Source organism: Pimephales promelas, chromosome 20, assembly GCF_988280905.1.
Source record: "Pimephales promelas chromosome 20, fPimPro1.hap1.1, whole genome shotgun sequence".
Taxonomy (NCBI): Eukaryota; Metazoa; Chordata; class Actinopteri; order Cypriniformes; family Leuciscidae; genus Pimephales; species Pimephales promelas.
This window is the reverse complement of record NC_142788.1, coordinates 10,135,335-10,154,841: the sequence shown is the minus strand read 5'-3', so window position 1 is coordinate 10,154,841 and position 19,507 is coordinate 10,135,335. Positions and strand designations below refer to the sequence as shown.

Here is a 19,507-nt window from a genome sequence, read left to right as displayed (position 1 = left end):
CAATTTCGATGAGCTTGTGCAAACTGTAGCCTCAGTTTCCTGTTCTTAGCTGAAAGGAGTGGCACCCGGTGTGGTCTTCTGCTGCTGTAGCCCATCTGCCTCAAAGTTCAACGTACTGTGCGTTCAGAGATGCTCTTCTGCCCACCTTGGTTGTAACGGGTGGTTATTTGAGTCACTGTTGCCCTTCTATCAGCTCGAACCAGTCTGGCCATTCTCCTCTGACCTCTGGCATCAACAAGGCATTTCCGCCCACAGAACTGCCGCTCACTGGATGTTTTTTCTTTTTCGGACCATTCTCTGTAAACCCTAGAGATGGTTGTGCGTGAAAATCCCAGTAGATTAGCAGTTTCTGAAATACTCAGACCAGCCCTTCTGGCACCAACAATCATGCCACGTTCAAAGTCACTCAAATCACCTTTCTTCCCCATACTGATGCTCGGTTTGAACTGCAGGAGATTGTCTTGACCATGTCTACATGCCTAAATGCACTGAGTTGCCGCCATGTGATTGGCTGCTTAGAAATTAAGTGTTAACGAGCAGTTGGACAGGTGTACCTAATAAAGTGGCCGGTGAGTGTATATATATATGTATATATATATATATATATATATATATATATATATTCAAGATTTGTCATCACAACATTTTTTTTCTTTTGTCAAATCAACTTAAATAATTTATTTAGTTCAGATAACTTATTATTTTGAGTTTCTGATGATTAAATCAATCTCCTTCATTGTATTAACGCACTTTTTCCAGTTCAATCAACTTAAAATTAAGGCAACCAGGTTACTTATTTATTTAAATTAAACAAATAATATTTTTTTTACAGTGATATATAGATATATAAATAACGGCATAATAATGTAATATATATTTTATCAAATTACATTATGAATTTATATTCATTATCAATTTACGGTAGCAGCAATAACTGTAGGCCAACTATGATGTTATATCGTCAGGCTAGTGCATGTTCAGTAGGGGGCGTGAGTGAGTCCTCGAAAGTACAGATGATACATTCATTCTTTCATTGCAAGACAGCTGACAGACGTCGTAGAACACAGCAGGCAATAATAAACATGACTTGACTATCAATTTTACAATTTGACTACTATGTTCTTAGTTGTCACACAATGACCTGTTATATATTACTGAAAAAAAAAAAAATTTAAATGAGATGTCGTTATTACACTTATAAACTGAGTACCTTCAGGAGCAGGGGCAGGTTCGGCCACTGCCTCTTCAGCTGGAGCTTCTACCGGTGCTGCTTCAGCCGGGACAGTCTCGGGCACAGGAGGTGCCTCAGCCGGGACAGTCTCGGGCACAGTCTCGGGCACAGGCTCTGCCGGCTTCTCCTCTTTTTCAGCAGCCTTCTTGGCTGACTTCTTTATAGGTGCTGGTTTGGCTGGCATGATGCTTGGGACAAACTCAACAGGACTACCGGTCTTTGAAATGGCAACGTCTTTTGGGGGTGTTCAATTTATACCACCTCTGAGTATGAACCTTCAGGACTCCTCCTCTTCTTTAAATAGCCTCCAGTACACAGATAAATCTGTTCTTATCAACTCAGGAATAACCCTAAACTGGTCTCACCTCATTAGAGTTATTCATAGTAATTGGTTGACTCAGTATCATGTAGCTTTCGTGCCTAGAGTCTAGTTATTTCTCACACTTGTTTTACTTACATTCTCATTTGTAATATTTAATGTCTTGAGTTTAATCCTACGTTTTGACATTTGGCGCCCTCGCTTGTCTAGAAGTGGAACTGCAACGTGGGGTCCATACAGCAGTTACAGAATAAGATAGAGGGAGACAAACCTCAACAAGCAGAATAAAAATGTTTTACTTGAAAAGTTGTGGGTAACACTTTAGACTACTGTTCCTAAAATATATTTTAATGCTATATTTTTAATAAAACTGCCATTTGTCCATTACGTTTTATCCTTTTTTTTATATTATGTATAAAATGGGTATGTTTAGGTTTGGGATTAGGGTTACGGGATCTTACATTTATCTATAAAATGGTAAAAAGGGAAATTATACAGATATCTTTATGATATAGAATATACGTAAATAATTTACATTTTGTAGCTGTAAAAACGTAATTACGTTTAAATGTTGCAGATACGTCTATATGATACGTTTCAGCATCTATCCAAACGTACTAAAAAGTACGTTTTCTATCTTTGCAAAAACGTAAAATACCTACGTATTAACAATGAGACCAGGCTGAGCAATACACAACAGGTTCAATACAGCCTCAGCTGGGTCAAAATTGATGATATTCACAAACTCACAAACTGCCATTATTGTATATCAGTGCATTGATGTATTGTGATAATATGCACTCGAAATATATCTGATGTCCACAAATGGGCAACGCACTATTAACATTCTGATTAACACATTATTAAGTGATAGCTAATCAATACACTCTAAAAATGCAGGGTTATTTTAACCCAACCTTGGGTCAAATATGGACAAACCCAAAAAATAAACAAAAACTGTCATTAAAACATGTAACCCAATGGCTGGGTTTGTCCATATTTGACCCAAAGTTGGGTTAAAACAACCCAGCATTTTTAGAGTGTACTATTTTTCATACATCCCAGAGAACTACTTTCATGATTAACATGAATAATGCATAGTTTATAATACAAGGTAATGGTAACTAGTAACTCAAGTGTTTCTACATCCTTCTTAAGGAACTACTAATTATGTGGATTGGTATTCAATAGTGATAACTACCTAATGTTGACTGAGGTCATTGTAAGCTTTTGGGATGTTTTTTGAGATTTTGAATAGCAATTTCTTCCGATGGATTTGGTAACACTTTAGTCATTACTAGTGTGTTCCCATGATTAATTCCAAATAATTAGTAGCTCTTTTAGAAAATGTAGTAACATTTGAGTCATTAAAACCTTACAAAAACTTTAAAGGGGTACTCCACTTTTTTTGGTGGAGTCCATATATACCATTTTGCAAGATGTAAACAACACTGGTCCAGAAACACTTCCTGTTTCAGTTTGTAACTTTTTTCTTTATTTCACATGTAAAGAAAACATCTTAAAGATGTTTGTTTAACTTTTTCATTCAGTTTTATATATTCTGTTGGTTGTATTTTATCCCAGCTCCTGAAACAGGAAGTGCTTCTGGACCAGTGTTGTTTACATCTTGCAAAATGGTCTATATGCGCCGTGTTGAAGTGCTCTCAAGCACTTTCTGTGGTATTTCGCCATACAATAATATAGACTGTAAAAAAAATAAAACATTTTTTGTTTAACTTAAAAAAAAAAAGTAACCTGGTTGCCTTAAAATTTTAAGTTGATTAAACTGGAAAAAGTGTGTTAATACAATGAAGGAGATTGATTTAATCATCAGAAACTCAAAATAATAAGTTATCTGAACTAAAAAAAAAATATTTAAGTTGATTTGACAAAAGAAAAAAATGTTGTGATGACAAATCTTGAATTTTTTTTTTTTTTTTACAGTGTAGTTATCCACTTTACACGCCTAGAAAAGCGCAACGTTTTATTTTGTGTCACCGTCCTAGGTCGAGTTACACTACTCGAGTAACTGTATTTAAATAGGTAAACGTGGAGGTGTTTGGTCGCTTCTCTGCTTGGCCCATACTGAATGAACTGGGCTAGTTAAGTGCTACCAAAAGCCGCGTTTCCAATAGTTCCATTTGTCCCAGTAACTTTTTTCATAGGAACTATTTTTTGCCTCAGACCGCTTGCTTACTTCGTTTACACCGCGGACTAAAGTACCAGTACTTTATTACCAAGTTGTGTAGTGCTCAAAAATACAAAACAGATGTTCAATTTCATTAACGTATTTTTTTTTTAGTGTCCGAGACCAGTGAAAGAGACGTCTTAGTGTAGGGATGGCACGAGTTTATTGAAAGCGTGAGTGAATATTTGATGGATTCAATTCTCTCAGATCAGCACATATGCCTTTATAACCCCTTTCCAGCAGACAGTTTGCAAAAAAATAATGATAAAAGACAACAATAACAAAAGGCGTCTCATCCTAGGGCCCGATTTTTCATATCGTACTGTGATTGTGGTCGCAGATGAGTTTACTATTTACAATGTTTACAATTGCAATGTTCTATACAAAATAGAAATATTTATTAAAGAGAAAGCAAGATCCATTTCTTAAAGAAAAAAAAAAGAGAAAAAGAAAAGCAGTTTTGTTTGAAATCCCAGTGGGACAGGTAGGTCCGATGTGTTTTTTTCCAGAAAAAAAAAAAAATTGGTGATAGACATCAACGACATTAAAACACCATCAAACCTGCACATTATAGCTTATCACATATACCATTGTTATCTGTCATTGGTACTGACAACTGAACTCAAAGTCTCAGCCTAAAATTATATTCCAACGCTGCATAGTGACAAATCATCAATCTGTTTTGATTAAACAACATCAAACCTTGTATAGCATGTTTAATATAAAACAAATGGGGGGGAAGAAAAAAAGAGTTACCAAACCACAGGTTTATTTTTGTGCCTGCTTGAACATTCAGCGTTGTTATACATAAACCACCAAAAATAACGAATACATTAATCAATACATAGTTAGACCCTCTATTTTAGGTTGTCCAAACTATATCTGTTATAAAAGATATGATAAAGCACACTGTTCTACGATGGAAATATATCTGTGACGGGAGAAGAGACGGTGGGGAATGGCTTCGGTTTGTGCGATTTCCAGGACAGGCTCAAATCTCAAAGTCATTTTATAAGCTAGCATAAAAAAAGGATAGCACTTTTTCTCGCATTCCTGTCCCTCGCAGCAAACAATCCCTTGCAAAACATAATAGTTTAGGTATTGCAATGTCCAACGAGTTGGCTTATATTAGGCACATTTTCAAGACAAACGATGGGAATCTTCCCCAAAGCCCAAAAGCTATCCATAAGCTACTTAGGAAAGTTTTTTGATCCTACAATGAGCTGTTAAGACAGATTTTGAGGTACTTGTGTGATTTGAAGCACCACTGTCACTTCTTTTTTTCACCTTTTTTATGGGTTGTTGAGACCAACTAATCGTAAAAGCTATTCTATACCTTGTACGACCCGGAAGAGAATAAAGAGGACACGTTTATAGTGAAAAATGTACATAGTTACCTAACTTTCCCACACAGGAAAGGCAATAACTGAGAGATGTAAATCTAACCAGACACATTCAGTTCATAGGTGTTATACGTCATCCTTCCGATGTTTGTTCTACCATAGACGTTTTTTTGTTTGCATTTTTTTGGTCATTTTTTTTGAAAATCCTATTTACAAATGTCAGACTAAGATCCTTCAGTAAAAAAAAACGTACAAAAAAAGATCTTTAAAAAACACTCCTGGTTATTCATTGGAGAGCTACTGTACGTCTGACATTAACAGGACACGTAAACACAAGCACACGATTCAGCAAGCATCATCAAGAGCACTAGGTGTGTTGGCTTGGTAAACTGATGTTTTGATCCAATTTACAACGGCACGCGTTGACATTGCTATACTGCTAGTACGAAGACCGGTTAGTGCATGTTTCAATTAGGTAATAATAATTTAGTGAAAATATCCAATAGCCAACACATCCTTTGGCATCTCGTGATAAGGTGCCTTTTTTTAACTATAATCTTCCTCAAAGTTAAAGCTTTCATGCACATACAGTTCTGCAGCACTTGTAATCAGCCAATAGCAAACGCATTCATAAGTTACAATCCACCGTTATTATTTTTTTCAGTGTTTTTGAGATTTTGTAATTATTACAGTTAAGTATTACTGGAATGATTAGGGGGTTATAAAAGACACTGGTATGAGGCCGTCCCGTGACTTGAAACCACCATAAATAAAACCCAATTATTACAACATTTCCAAAAACTGGCTAAATTGTTAGAGAAGAGCAAAGGACACAAGTGTGTGTTAAACCGTAAGCGAACACCGATGCTTATTTTTGATTTGAACCTCCAGACATAACAAAAGCCAAAAATATCAAACTACTGAACCCCTTCCAGACAAAACAAGTTGTTTAAACCATTTAGGCTTTGTTCACACTGCAAACAATCCTGAGTTGTTTTCAAACACAATCTTTATTTGGTTTCGTTTAGTTAGGCAGTGGAGTCAATATCCAGTACATCTATGGACTTGTTTCCAGCTGGTATTAAATGCATTTTTTGGTGACATCACAAATGTTCAGCACCGATCGAATCACTGAAACCAATTACGGAGGTAGTCAAATGTAAAGTAAACGCTTATTCATCCTGAATGCGTTGTACTTTGCTGCATTGTACCAGCTACCATCCGTATTCTTTATATATATATCAGGTACCTGTATCTTAAAGGGATAGTTCAACCAAAAATGAAAATTAAGTCATTAATTACTCACCCCAAATGCTGTACCAACCCCGTAAGACCTTCGTTCGTCTTCAGAACACGAATTAAGATATTTTTGACGAAAGTTGAGAGGTGGATCACTGCTACATAGGCTACATAGGGATTGAAACTTGACGGCCCAGAAAGTCATTGAAGAAAATATTTACATATTCCATGTGACTACAGTGGCTCAACTATAAGTTCATCAAGCGACGAGAATACTTTTTGTGCGAAAAAACAAACAAAAATAATGACTTTATTCGACTATTCCTAAGTCGTCAAAGCCACTATTCCTTATTCGACTTCAGCCACTGTTGTCACATGGATGTTGTCATATGTAGTAGTGATCCAGCTCTCTAATTTAAAGGATAATTCTGGTATTTAACACCATGAGTCTATTTTGTAGTTTGTTTTGAATGAAATAGAGTGGTGGACTTAGGAAAAGTCTCGACTTTTTGACTTTTTTTAGAATCGCCTGTGACAGCTTTAGACTGGGTGTCTATGGGCATGCACAAACATGTCCATAAAACAACCCTTAACGTTCATTTTCAAAACTGTGCAACTCACCGAGTGGTTGGTGGTGTTTGTTGATGTTCTGAAACAAGTAGCATAGCAAAATACCGCTTCTGTCTTGTTTTATTTGTCATTTTTTAAAATCGCATTGATGTCTGCTGGAGGACTCAGTGCTCGTTGATATTACTGCGCTAGCTACCGGAAAAGGAAAGGGGTCTGTTTACATTTGGTTGTAGTCTTTCCGCTTGGTTCTCCGTCTCTCAGAAAGCTAGCGTGAGCAGAACAACTGGTCTCCCGGACTTTTTTTACGGTGCGCTAGACCGTGTTCCGAACAGCGTCCTGGTTGTCGCCATCAAGTGGTCGGGAGTGTGCTAACGCTTCAGACTCAAATATCGAGCGGAAGTTTATACGCGGTTGTGAGGTATCTGAATAAATAGTTCCACAATAGCAAACAACACGGATTGAAAGCATACATAGCGCCGATATATATGTTTTTAATCATCAACGAACAACCAACAACCACTCGGTGAGTTGCACAGTTTTGAAAATGAACGTAAAGGGTTGTTTTAAGGACATGTTTGTGCATGCCCATAGACAGCCAGTCTAACTCTGTCACAGGCGATTCTAAAAAAGTCAAAAAGTCGAGACAGGACCCATTGTCAAAATTTCTAAGTCCACCACTCTATTTCATTCAAAACAAACTACAAAATAGACTCAAGGTGTTAAATACCGGAATTATCCTTTAATCAAAAATATCTTCATTTGTGTTCCGAAGACACGGAGGTCTTACGGGGTTGGTACAGCATAATTAATGACTTAATTTTCATTTTTGGGTGAACTATCCCTTTAATTGTACCATTCTCTTAATTTCCCGCATTTGCTTATAAGCCGCATAACACAGGTTAATTAATTCAAATAGTATTCATGCACTGCATTGAAAGTAATGTAGAGAGTGCCCAAAAGTTTCTCAACACAATCCAAACACAAGTGATCACCACGTTAATACCTGGTGGAAACAGGGCCTACATTAGTTGCTACAGCAATGACATCATCAAGCGAATCGGGTTTGTGGTGTCAGTGAGAACAAAGCCATATTGATGATCCATGAGCACCTTGGCTATTGGAACTAAAGCCAAAAGTATACTTCCCTTGCCTACGTTCTGCTCCAGCTCGGGTCACAATCACCATAGTCCATGCACAACATCCGTGTTCCCCCCCCAGATGTTTGCGTCTGCCAATAACAGCGCATGCACAAGTGATTTGAGCACTTGAAAAGCAAGTTCCATTAACACATCATCATTACTCACTCAATTGAGCATAGTTTGAAAGTCTCGCATGCTCAACTCCAAGACAGCAACACAGTGTCAGCCCAGATCCGGCCCACTTTGCTGTCTGGGCTGTGCGTGAGACTGAGCTTAACGTCGAAAATGAAGTATACCCAGGCCTTAAGGTCAAATGCATGATTACTGAAAGTAAGAAGTTGCATACTGCTCCCATGCACCGGTAAAAGCACCTGCTATTACTGCTAGCGATTAAATCACCTGAGGTTGCCCCCAACTGTATCAGGCGGTGGATCACATGAAATTCAGCAACTTTCGTAGACAATGATATCAAGCAGCAGATTGCATGAGCTTCACTGTCTACTGTCCCATTGGTAATGTCAAATTTGCATATAGTTAAACTTTGCTCAGCTTTGTCGCTCATGCCGCCTTCAACCCTCATTGAAAACGCATAACTTCTGGTTGCTCCGTCAGAGTGAACGACCCTCGAGTTTTAAACAAACAGTCAGTGCTCTTGCTTGAAAGCTACAAATCAAAGTGCATCATCTCAGAGATCTACAGTCTACATCTGTCTCCTTCATGTCTGCATGTTTGATAGGAATAAAAGCAACGTGGTTACGGGTATGTACTGCACCTTGGAACTGCATCACTATGCAAACTGAGGTAATTAAGAGTTATTTTCCGATTGCTATGAAACTGGCTTCATGATATATGGAGGGACATCAGTTAAGGCTGAATTCTAAGCACCATCTTGTACATTATATTTTGCATCCATGCGAGTTGGTCTAAATGTAACCGCACCTTTGTGTGCAGGGTTCAGGCGACTTGATCTTGAGGATGGAGTGTCGGTACTCTTGCAAATAAGAATAAATAGATTTTTGGTCCAAATGGACAGATATAACCTAAAACAAACGTAAAATCAAACGAATATGAAGCACATTTTGTTCCAAGAACATCTCATCTTCACAATCATCCAATCTTCACAATCCTCAGTTGCAAGTATTGCCATGCAACTTGCAGGTTAGATAAGCAAAGGAAGGACCGGTTAAGACAACAGTGCAAAACAAGATTCTCGCTCAGATCTGGCAGGATCTGTTTTTCTGTTTTACTTTCAGGCTGAGAGGATGTTCTTGCGAGTTCCTCTTTCCGACTCTCTCAAACCTTTTGAAGGAAAAGGGAGGTGCAAATCAGCTGTACAGAACAGTGTTTTGAAACAGCACTAGCCATTAGCGAGCTCTCAAGTCTTTTAGCTCAACGACCTAGAACGTGGGGTTGCCTGAAATGTCCCGCTCCGGCGATTCAATGTAGTTGGCAGACTCCTGGAGTTTCAGCAGCATCGCCATCTGAATGAGGGACAGAACAAGGACAGCTTGTCAGAAAACATGCAGATCTGTGTACACAGGGTCAGGTATAGCTGGTACTGGGCACTCACCAGTGGATCTGACTCCATGGTGGGAATGGACGTGTCCTTTTTGGACCTGTCGTCGCTGGTCTGCTGGAGTGTTGAAGCAGAGTTGGGGCCGGTGGTTGGTGGAGGGAGGTGAAAGAGTTTGGCCTGGTCCTGTTGAGCTGAAGGCCAGGGTAGTGTATCCCTCACCCACTCCACTGGATCCTCCCATGCTGCTTTCTGACCATGGACCTAAGATATATATGAATCCACAGATTGAGCTCCAAGACTCCACTACATTTTGACTCGACACAATAACATTAAAAGTGTCATTTGATTCACACAAAAAAAAAACAAAAAAAAAAAAAACTGTTATAGCAGCAGATAAGCTTTGGCCCAATTTTAAGGTAGAATAAACTCTTAAACCAGCCTGAAGTGGTTTATTGATCTAATAACCCTGTAAAATAGATAGCTATAGCAGCTTAAAGGATAATTCCTGTATTTAACACCTTGAGTCTATTTTGTAGTTTGTTTTGAATGAAATAGAGTGGTGGACTTAGAAATTTGGACAATGGGTCCTGTCTTGACTTTTTGACTTCGCCTGTGACAGTGTTAGACTGGCTGTCTATGGGCATGCACAAACATGTCCTTAAAACAACACTTAACGTTCATTTTCAAAACTGTGCAACTCACCAAGTGGTTGGTGGTGTTCGTTGATGATTAAAAACAAATATAAATAAGCGCAGTGTATGCTTTCAATCCATGTTGTTTGCTATAGTGGAACTATTTTTTCAGATACCTCACAACCGCGTATAAACTTCCGTACGATATTTGAGTCTGAAGCGTTAGCACACTCCCGACCACTTGATGGCGACAACCAGGACGCTGTACGGAACACGGTGTCTAGCGCACCGTAAAAAAAGTCCGGGAGACCAGTTGTTCTGCTCACGCTAGCTTTCTGAGAGACGGAGAACCAAGCGGAAAGACTACAACCAAATGTAAACAGACCCCTTTCCTTTTCCGGTAGCTAGCGCAGTAATATCAACGAGCACTGAGTCCTCCAGCAGACATCAATACGATTTTAAAAAATGACAAATAAAACATGACAGAAGCGGTATTTCGCTATGCTACTTGTTTCGGAACATCAACGAACACCACCAACCACTCAGTGAGTTGCACAGTTTTGAAAATGAACGTTAATGGTTGTTTTATGGACATCTTTGTGCATGCCCATAGACAGCCAGTCTAACGCGATTCTAAAATAGTCAAAAAGTCGAGACAGGTCCACCACTCTATTTCATTCAAAACAAACTACAAAATAGACTCAAGGTGTTAAATACCGGAATTATCCTTTAACCAGGCTAGCACAACAGCTACAACCAAACAAACTAGCTTAAGCAGTAGGGATGCTTGATTATGGCAAAAATGATTTTTCTCAATGTTGAAATCATGATTATTTAACATAATTATAGGTGGGTGATATGATTAGTCTTATTTTATGATATGAGACCCAGTCTACTTTGCTTATATGCGTTCCGCCCCCATCTCGTACTCAGAGCGCACGCACAGGACGCCACCTAGGAAACAATATCTCTTCCGCGGCTTAAAACTCTTTTATTAACTTTGTTTGATATTAAGCACGTCCCACAATTTAGCAATAATAGACTGCATTACTCACTCATTTGGCTGATTTGGGGGAAAAACAAGGTTATAAGCATACATTTGTTTGCTTAGAAACATACTGTGTAAAATCAACTGGGGCCCCGTCCACACTACTACGTTTTCGTTTAAAAACGGAGACCTTTTGCTACGTTTGCACCTCCTAAAATGGGAAAAAATAAGACCTAAAACGGAGAAGTTTAGAAACGCTGCAGCTCCGTTTTTCGTTTTGAATCTCCGGAGGGCGTTTTAGTGTGGACGAGACAAAACGGTGGAGTTTAGAAACGCTGACGCAGAGGCTGACGCTCGGCTCTATGATTGGGTGTTATCAGTCATGACGTATCCTTCCCTGATTCGCCAACCACTGTTTACACCGGCACTCGCATGCCTAGTGTTGGTGAATGGTCACGTGATCCGTGTTTTCAGTCGTTTTAATGTGGACGGAGATCAATTCTAATACGCAGATAAAACGCTGGTGTGGACGGTGATCGCATTTGTTTTAATTCTCAGTTTTTAAACGAAAACGCAGTAGTGTGGACGGGGCCTGGGGGTGGTAGTTGAGTCTCTTGCACTATTTGTATAGTGCACATAAGTATCCTTTAAAGGTGCACTGTTGCAAGTGGACTGGACCGAGCACCACACTTGTAGCCAATCAGCAGTAAGGGACGTATACACTTACATTTATGCATTTGGGAGATGCTTTTATCCAAAGCGACTTACATTGCATTTCAAGGTACACATTTACATTCTTATCAGTTCTTGCTTTTCTTGGAAATCAAACCCATGACCAAGTGCCAACGCTCTACTGTTTGAGCTACAGGAAAGCTGGTAAGCAGGAAAGTATACACTAATTTTTATTGGGGGGTGGTGCCTGTTTTAGTGATTTTGGAAGCCGGGCTATCAAGATATGGGTGTGATCCTTTTGGGGAGGGATGTGTTTGTTTTGGTGATTTCAAATATAAACAGCATTTCTCAGAAATCGTTTACTGCACCTTTAAGAAAGTTACTCCCTATTAAGTGTTTCACTACAGTCACTTATGAGGAGGACCACCTTACAGCAGAGTTTATCTCCAAAACACATGCCTGGACATTTTGAATGATACGGAGGTCCTTAATTAGCTGATTCAGGTGTTTTAATAGGGTTGGATCAAAAACTCTGTTGGATAGTGGCCCTAGTAGAGCAGGATTGGACAGCCCTGCTTAGTACTTAGTTTCCGATATCATTGATTTCTTATCCTTTAGGTACACGAACAGTACAGATTTTTAAACTATTCCTAATCAAACACACCTAAATCAACTCATCAGCTCATTAGAAATGGACAGTTCAGATAAGACAGACATCCAAAATGTGTAGTGTAGGGGAACCTCCAGGTAGAGGGTTGGAAAACCCTGGCCTTTGTGAACAACAGCTTACCTTCACACCATCCTTAGCTCCCTCCTGAAGATAAGGAATAATGGACTGGTTCCAGAGGTCAATAAACCAGGTGCGAAACTCTGCTAAAGTTACTGGACAAGACAGGAAGAAGCAGGGACCTGCAGAGACAAGAGCTTTTTTGGAAACTTGGCTTTGATCAGTGCTAAAACTAAATCAGATGAATTTGCTAATATTCTATCTCCACCACAAAATATAAACAGTTAAATAATGTTTTTCATTCAACTTGTGATCAGATATGCAGAACGTTTAAAGCTGTACCTATGAGGAAGTCTGAGGTGCTGTGTTTCTCCAGGAATGTATGGAGATGGTACCAGAGTTTAGGCACCCAGTCCAGGACCCTCAGCACCTCAGCGCTGCGAACCGTGCTGTCATCCTCCGTCTCGACCAACTTCCTGTGCAAGTACCGCACCAGGAACCCATTTGCAGGCTCCACGTTGTTAGAGAAGGTGATCATTCTTCAGACGAATGGAAAAATCACAAATGAAGAACATTTGGAATATTGATTGGGTATTTCTAATGTATTTATGAGGATGTTATTGTAAAATCAGGGACAATTGTATTAGGTTTTACTCTACTACAATCTACAAACTGGAATAAAACAGCGCTAAAGAAATGAGGAACTTACCTAAAACTGAGATGCAGGCCATGATTTGACGACATCTTAACAGATTGATTGGTGGTTCCAATGACATACGGGCTGAAATAAATATCCAAGGAAACTACTTTAAAAAAAAGTTTCAAATTCCAAAATTGTCTTGTAAAAGAGTGAATCTCACAAAGCCTGTCCATATTTCATCCCAAAATTCAAAATCGCCTTGAATTAAGATCATGATTTTTGAGAGATTCTCCCTTATCTTCTACCACTTTGGATTTTCCTCACTCACCATTTGTGATATTTGCAGGTCAGCGCGCTATTGACCAGATCGGTGATGGAGGACCCATCACTAATATCATCCAAGATAATGACCAATGGAATGTCCTCAGTGCCACAATCACGGTCAATCTGATTGGCCAGATTAGACAGGTACAACTGGAGGTCCTGAGGGAGAGAAAACCAAAGCGAGGCTTTACAACTGCTTGCAACACAAATCAGTGGGGAAAGAGCTCAGTTTGTCTGAAAGTGTGATTTCCAGGCTTCACCTTGCAGGTCTGTTGGTGCATGTTGAAGGTGGCGATAAGGCCGGGGCCGGGTTCACGTCCGCTCCTCTCCAGCAGGTACTCAGTCAGACGGGTGGTGAGATAGGTCTTCCCTGTGCCACTGGGGCCCGACAGGACCAGCCGCCGGTGCTTCAGAAGCAGACTTATGTAGTGTTGCATCATTGGCTTGGGGATGAGCGTCTCGAAAACCAGACTATCCACACATTTATCCTCAACACCTGGAACAAACAGCAAGATTAGGTGAATCAGAAGTCCGTTAGAAGTGCCAAAGAGCTCAAGACACAAACTATTAAAACAGGAAGGAGAAACATCTAGTAGACAGAAACAGAGTAACCAGCTATGACTGTCAACAGTGTCAATGTCAAGATATTTTCCCTGTTTATTGGTTTCTATTTTAGAAACTGGGTAGCTCCGCCCACAGTGAATTCTCATTGGTCCACAATCTTGCTCCACACATAGCTCACAAAATGGTAATGCTAGCATTTGGTTTGCAGGTAAATGATCATCAATAGAAGATCTCTAAAAAACATTTGCTGAACAGTTAAATGAAATAATAATATAATTATTTATTTTCCAACCAGCATTTTTGTTAACCAAGTTTTGATCATTCTAACAAAATTAAGGTATACTAAATAAGAATACTTTGTTGCATGAATATCTGAACATGCAATAATATATAAAAACAAAAAAATGAAATTTTTGATTATTTATTATTTTTTAAGTTTTATTCTAGCTTAATACATTCTTTTTAAAAATATTTTTATATAAAAGCAAAATTTTGAGTTGTATTTTTTTTTAAAGACTACGTCAGGATGGGAAAACACAGATGAGTAGATCGAGTTCATCAACAACCCCAAAGCTTCACAATCCTGTAGGTCGACATTTCATTCTGTAACATTAGGCAGTTTTGATTTATATGCTGTTAAATGTTAATGAATGCATTTTTTTTTACATATGCATCTGCTCTCATGTGCTATCACTTTTTTTCTGTTTCTTCACATGTCCAGGGGTGATAGTAGAAAAAAATCCTGAGCCTGAACTTTTTTCCCTGGGAGGTAAGCGGCCCCTAAGCCAAGAGATATATGCCCTGATCAACATTTGTCAAGCGGGATCCAGAAGTGTGCTCCCCTGGGAGAACATTTTGATAAATACAGGTAGTCCCTTAAATGATTCTGGTGACTTTTGTAGATATAAATGGACATCATTCAGACATGAAATGAACAAACCCAATACAAAGCCTATATTACAGTAGCATATTTGTGTAGAGCACCAGAGCTCCTGGGACCCTGGGTCTGTTTATTAATCCATCCCTGCTTTTAACTTGTCATTTACCTGCGTACTTATTGCTTGTATAGTGTACTAAGACTATACAACATCCATAACAAGAAAGGTCAGAGCGTGGCAATTATAATTCTCCAAAGTAAACTAGGAATTCATATAGCCTAACCATTGAAAATAAGGACGCATGAACAAGGAGATATTTTTTTAATGCAAAATATGCACCATTTATTTTAAATATATTTTTTAAACAGTTACAGTGCAACAAAACCCTATGTAATGTAACACTCAATTTGAAGAGCTCTTTTCCAAAACGCCATAAACGCCATTTAAAAAAAAAAAACAAAACAAGTTTGTCGTGTCATTCTGCTGTGGACAGAACCCTTTCGCTGCTCCATCAACGTTTCATGCCAAATCGCTATATTTCCTTGTTTAAAATGTTCTGCAAGATACAGTTTCTTTCCAAACCACGATAAGCGCCAGCCCTGTTTTTAGCCTAAACACGATAAATCCTTAAATTCAATGAGCGTTCCACGCAATCCACGGCGGCACTCTGAACAGAGGTTTATTATGTTCATTCATTCCTCAAAATGAGTCCTAGTTTTCTAGTCGACTAGTAGTAGATCATTTAAGCCATTTGTATTATCAGTAATCACATATATTGATTTAAATAAATGGGAGAGAAACCATATGAGCGTTTTTAATTGCCTATTCCGCATTTCAACGTATGCATAAAGCTTGCCACAAAGAACCGGCAAAAGTAATGATTATGCATGAAACATTTGAATTGTTTATTAATAAACTAGTGTTTTCTGTCAGTGTTAGCAACAAAGATAAAGTTGATGATGCTTACTCGCCATCTTCGCAGTGAACGCGCATAGGCCTAGAAACGCATACTTCGAATTAGCCTACATACGCAGAGAGTTGCCAATTTATTTTAGTTTTTAATTGTTTTGTTTAAAAGTAGATATTTAAAGCTTTCTGTAGCTTAGTTCTCAGGCCTGTGTGAGGCAAGCATCGCGGTGTTTCGGTTCATATTATGAGACGCGCTCCGGTTCACCTGCGCGCCTCTGTGTCCTGATTATATTGTCTGATATTTACTTCTAATGTATTAATCCAGTCAATTTGTCGATGAAACATTTATTAAAATGAAGATACAATTTATATGAAACGAAATTTACAAGCTTTCTACAAAACAAAACTTGATAAGTGGTCAAAATCATGTCTGACGCACTCCAAATATTTTCCGATATTGGGCAGCTTTTGAATTTTGATCCTATCTTACTCATCTCATGCGGTTCCCTTTTCATAGCCTACTCAACATATATGAAATAATAAAAATAAGTAATGTAATATTATTAAAAACAAATGTGAAACGTATATTTTATGTTTATTTTATTTTATATTTTTTTTTACTTATATTTAAGCGTCATGCTTCTCCGCTTTGCTCACATGTTATGTAGCCTGTGTGTTTGTGTGTGCATGTGCTGGAGGGGTGCCCATCCCTTTTTTGAATATCGTTATCATATATTGATCATTTTTAATAATTCGTTTTTTTTTCATGCATATGTTGAAATTGTTACTATTTGTTTGAGGTTGCTGCCTCGAAACAGACAGATGCGTTAGGGCGAGTTTATCCTCCGCTAATTTCTGACACAGAGTGACGAGTGGATGAGCGATTGTAAATGACAGATCGAACTCGGCAATGAAGGAGCACAAGCGAATTTTTAAATCAGCCACACGATCGGTCATTGAGGGTCGGATATCTGCTGTGGCTGTTGCCCCCGGCAAACGTGAGGTGTGTTGAATCGCTCGGACAGCTGCTTGATGACTAGGGTCTAACTCGTGCCGTGGCAGCACTTTTTTCCCGCTAGTTCCATATAATATTTTCCTTGCACACAAAGTGCAGAAACATGCTCCTGGTTGCCGGAGTTTTTGACACCAGCTTCCAAAGGGCTTTTCGTCTCTACCCACCTCTTCTATCCAAGACCAGCGCCATTTATTCTTTATGCCTTTATCGACAAGTTTGGTGTCTTCCCCCGGCTTCATAAAGTTGCGCTCCATGACTTCGGCTAGATTTCGCGCTGCCAGTCTGGAAAACGCACAAAAAACTGATCGCACGTGAAGTGACTACTGATTCAATTTGATTGACCAAAACCCAAGACCAGCCCCTACCCTATTGCCGATTGGCTGAAGTAAGGTTACATATGTGGTTAAGTGCATAGACATAATATATACATGTCTATGGTTTAGTGCGCGAACCTGTTTTTTTTTTTTTTCCCCAGACACGTATGAACACCGGAAATCCGGCGTGGCGCCGGAGCGCTATCAGGCATGCATGTCTTTTGATCAGCAGATTCAGAACTCTTTCAGAAGATGTCTCATAGCGCCCCCTACCGTATAACAGTGAGATCACAGAAAGCTGAACATTTTCAAAGCATGTCAGAAGTAAACTCCATTGACTTGACTTGGGACAAAAACTAGGATAAAACCTGTTGGAAAGCATCTTTTGCAGCGATTTTTATGTGAGCATATCAGTGAACACCCCTGACCACTCGGTGAGTTTCAACTTTTTGTAAACTAAAGTTTAATGTGTTGTATGAAGGATTGTTCCAGTGCACCAATGCAACCATTGTGGAGTGCAACCACAGAAACCGAAAATTCTCGGGCCAGCAGCATGTGTCCAAATTTCAATCTTAACCGTTCTATTTCATCAGAAACTATATTAAAAAAGAGCTTTAAAGGGATACTCCACTTTTTTTTTGGAAATAGGCTCATTTTACAACTCCCCCAGAGTTAAACAGTTGGGTTTTACCGTTTTCGAATCCATTCAGACGATTTTCTGATTTTTAGAAAAATATCAGTATAGACAGAATAGACAGTTTCTGGTCTCATTGATTTCCATAGTATATTTTTTTTCCTACTATGGAAGTCAATGAGACCAGAAACTGTTTGGTTACTGATATTCTTCTAAATATCAAAAAATTGGCCGAATGGATTCGAAAACGGTAAAACCCAACTGTTTAACTCTGGGGGAGTTGTAAAATGAGCCTATTTCGAAAAAAAGTGGTGTATCCCTTTATGTGTAAAGTACCGAACTTGTCCTTTAATAGCTCTGAAACAGCATAAACATATGATCTGTTCCGAAGCCTGTGATTTTGTGCCGAGATGAGGTGTTAAAAATGTAGATGGAGAGAGTCAGAGTTTGAAATTGTGAGTTTTTTTACCTTTGAGGGTGACAGTGACGAGTCCAGGACCCTTTTTTAAACAGTCACAGGGTGAACTTTCAGGAGCTAAGGCTCCAAGCACTCTTCTGCTCTGATTAATAGCGTAACTGTGGATAGAGTCGACTGACAATCCCATACTTGTACTGGGATCCACCAGGGAAATGTAATCCTAATGTATGAAGAAAACAAAAAAACACATTATAAGCAGTGAAATGTGTTTGCCATTAAATATCAACAGCAATTTTATGGTATCTTTTTTGCATACTGAATTATATGTACTGTAGCGTATTTAGTATATGCTACAGAACGAGCTCTCACCAGGAAAGCTGTGGAAATGTCTGTGTCTAACGTCGACCACTCAGTTTTCCCATTAATTCTCACTGAGCCGATGTAGAAATCCTGCTGCCTCACCTCCTGATAGTACATCACATTGAATATTTAGGCAATCCGATCTAATATTCATGTATAACACATTTTAAAATATGTTTTCATGTATTCACCTCTCTGGGCACTTGCTGGTCAGCAATACGGACCACAACACGCGTACAGTCCTCGTCCCTCTGAGATGACAGGCTCAGTAACTCCATAGGAGCAACTTCTGCGAGATAGAAAGAATGATTTGACTCAATCTGCCTAGGTTAGATATGAGATGCAAGCTTTGCCCCAAAATATCAGATGGCATAACTAGCGAACTCACCAGGGTTGGAGCACTCATTGAGGCTGAGGCTGAAGGACTTGGTGAGGCTCATGGGTGGTTTGCTTTGGTTGGAGTTCAGGAGGCTGGCGAGGCCAGATGGCTGGGAGGTGGAAGTAGAAGGTGGGCCGCAAGGGAGGACTAGGGACGATGGAGCGCTTCCTGTTTTCAGCTGGTCGTTCTCTGCCTTCAGACTCTCCACCATCATCTGCAATGACAAACTGAATTAGATCTTAACACAATACATGGCTGTTGTTCAGATTTTTGCAGTCAGGACGAGTAGACAATAGTTGCCAAAAATCGGTGCCAGTTTGCAGATTTTGGGCAGTCTGAGTTGACGGATTTCACAGAAAATTGTATAGTGTACGATGGGCACAGACTCTAATTATGATTCCATCCAGTCAGAGGATATCAAAAATCTGTTCAGATATTTCAGCCTTTAGCAGTGCTAAAGTAAGTACATTTTGTGGGCAAAAATGGTCTATTGTTAATAGTGTTTCAA

The 19,507-nt window shown here is 39.1% G+C and overlaps 2 protein-coding genes across 11 annotated transcripts in view; both read right to left on the bottom strand.

Annotated features, from left to right (window-relative positions):
- The window catches only part of mybpha (myosin binding protein Ha), a 37,363-nt gene extending 35,097 nt beyond the window's left edge, over positions 1-2,266 (bottom strand). For both annotated transcript variants that reach the window (XM_039689837.2, XM_039689838.2), the window contains exon 1: positions 1,211-2,266. In XM_039689837.2, coding sequence (XP_039545771.2) covers positions 1,211-1,415 — 205 coding nt within the window. In that variant the 5' untranslated portion in view covers positions 1,416-2,266. The remainder of the gene's footprint in view (positions 1-1,210) is intronic.
- A 1,616-nt stretch (positions 2,267-3,882) lies between these two features.
- The window catches only part of nav1a (neuron navigator 1a), a 210,023-nt gene continuing 194,398 nt past the window's right edge, over positions 3,883-19,507 (bottom strand). For all 9 annotated transcript variants that reach the window (XM_039689889.2, XM_039689893.2, XM_039689892.2 and 6 more), the window contains 11 exons: positions 19,009-19,213; positions 18,812-18,909; positions 18,630-18,725; positions 18,312-18,480; positions 13,789-14,024; positions 13,533-13,687; positions 13,274-13,345; positions 12,907-13,103; positions 12,628-12,746; positions 9,600-9,806; positions 3,883-9,510 (listed from right to left, as the gene is read on the bottom strand). In XM_039689889.2, coding sequence (XP_039545823.2) covers positions 9,427-9,510; positions 9,600-9,806; positions 12,628-12,746; positions 12,907-13,103; positions 13,274-13,345; positions 13,533-13,687; positions 13,789-14,024; positions 18,312-18,480; positions 18,630-18,725; positions 18,812-18,909; positions 19,009-19,213 — 1,638 coding nt within the window. In that variant the 3' untranslated portion in view covers positions 3,883-9,426. The remainder of the gene's footprint in view (positions 9,511-9,599; positions 9,807-12,627; positions 12,747-12,906; positions 13,104-13,273; positions 13,346-13,532; positions 13,688-13,788; positions 14,025-18,311; positions 18,481-18,629; positions 18,726-18,811; positions 18,910-19,008; positions 19,214-19,507) is intronic.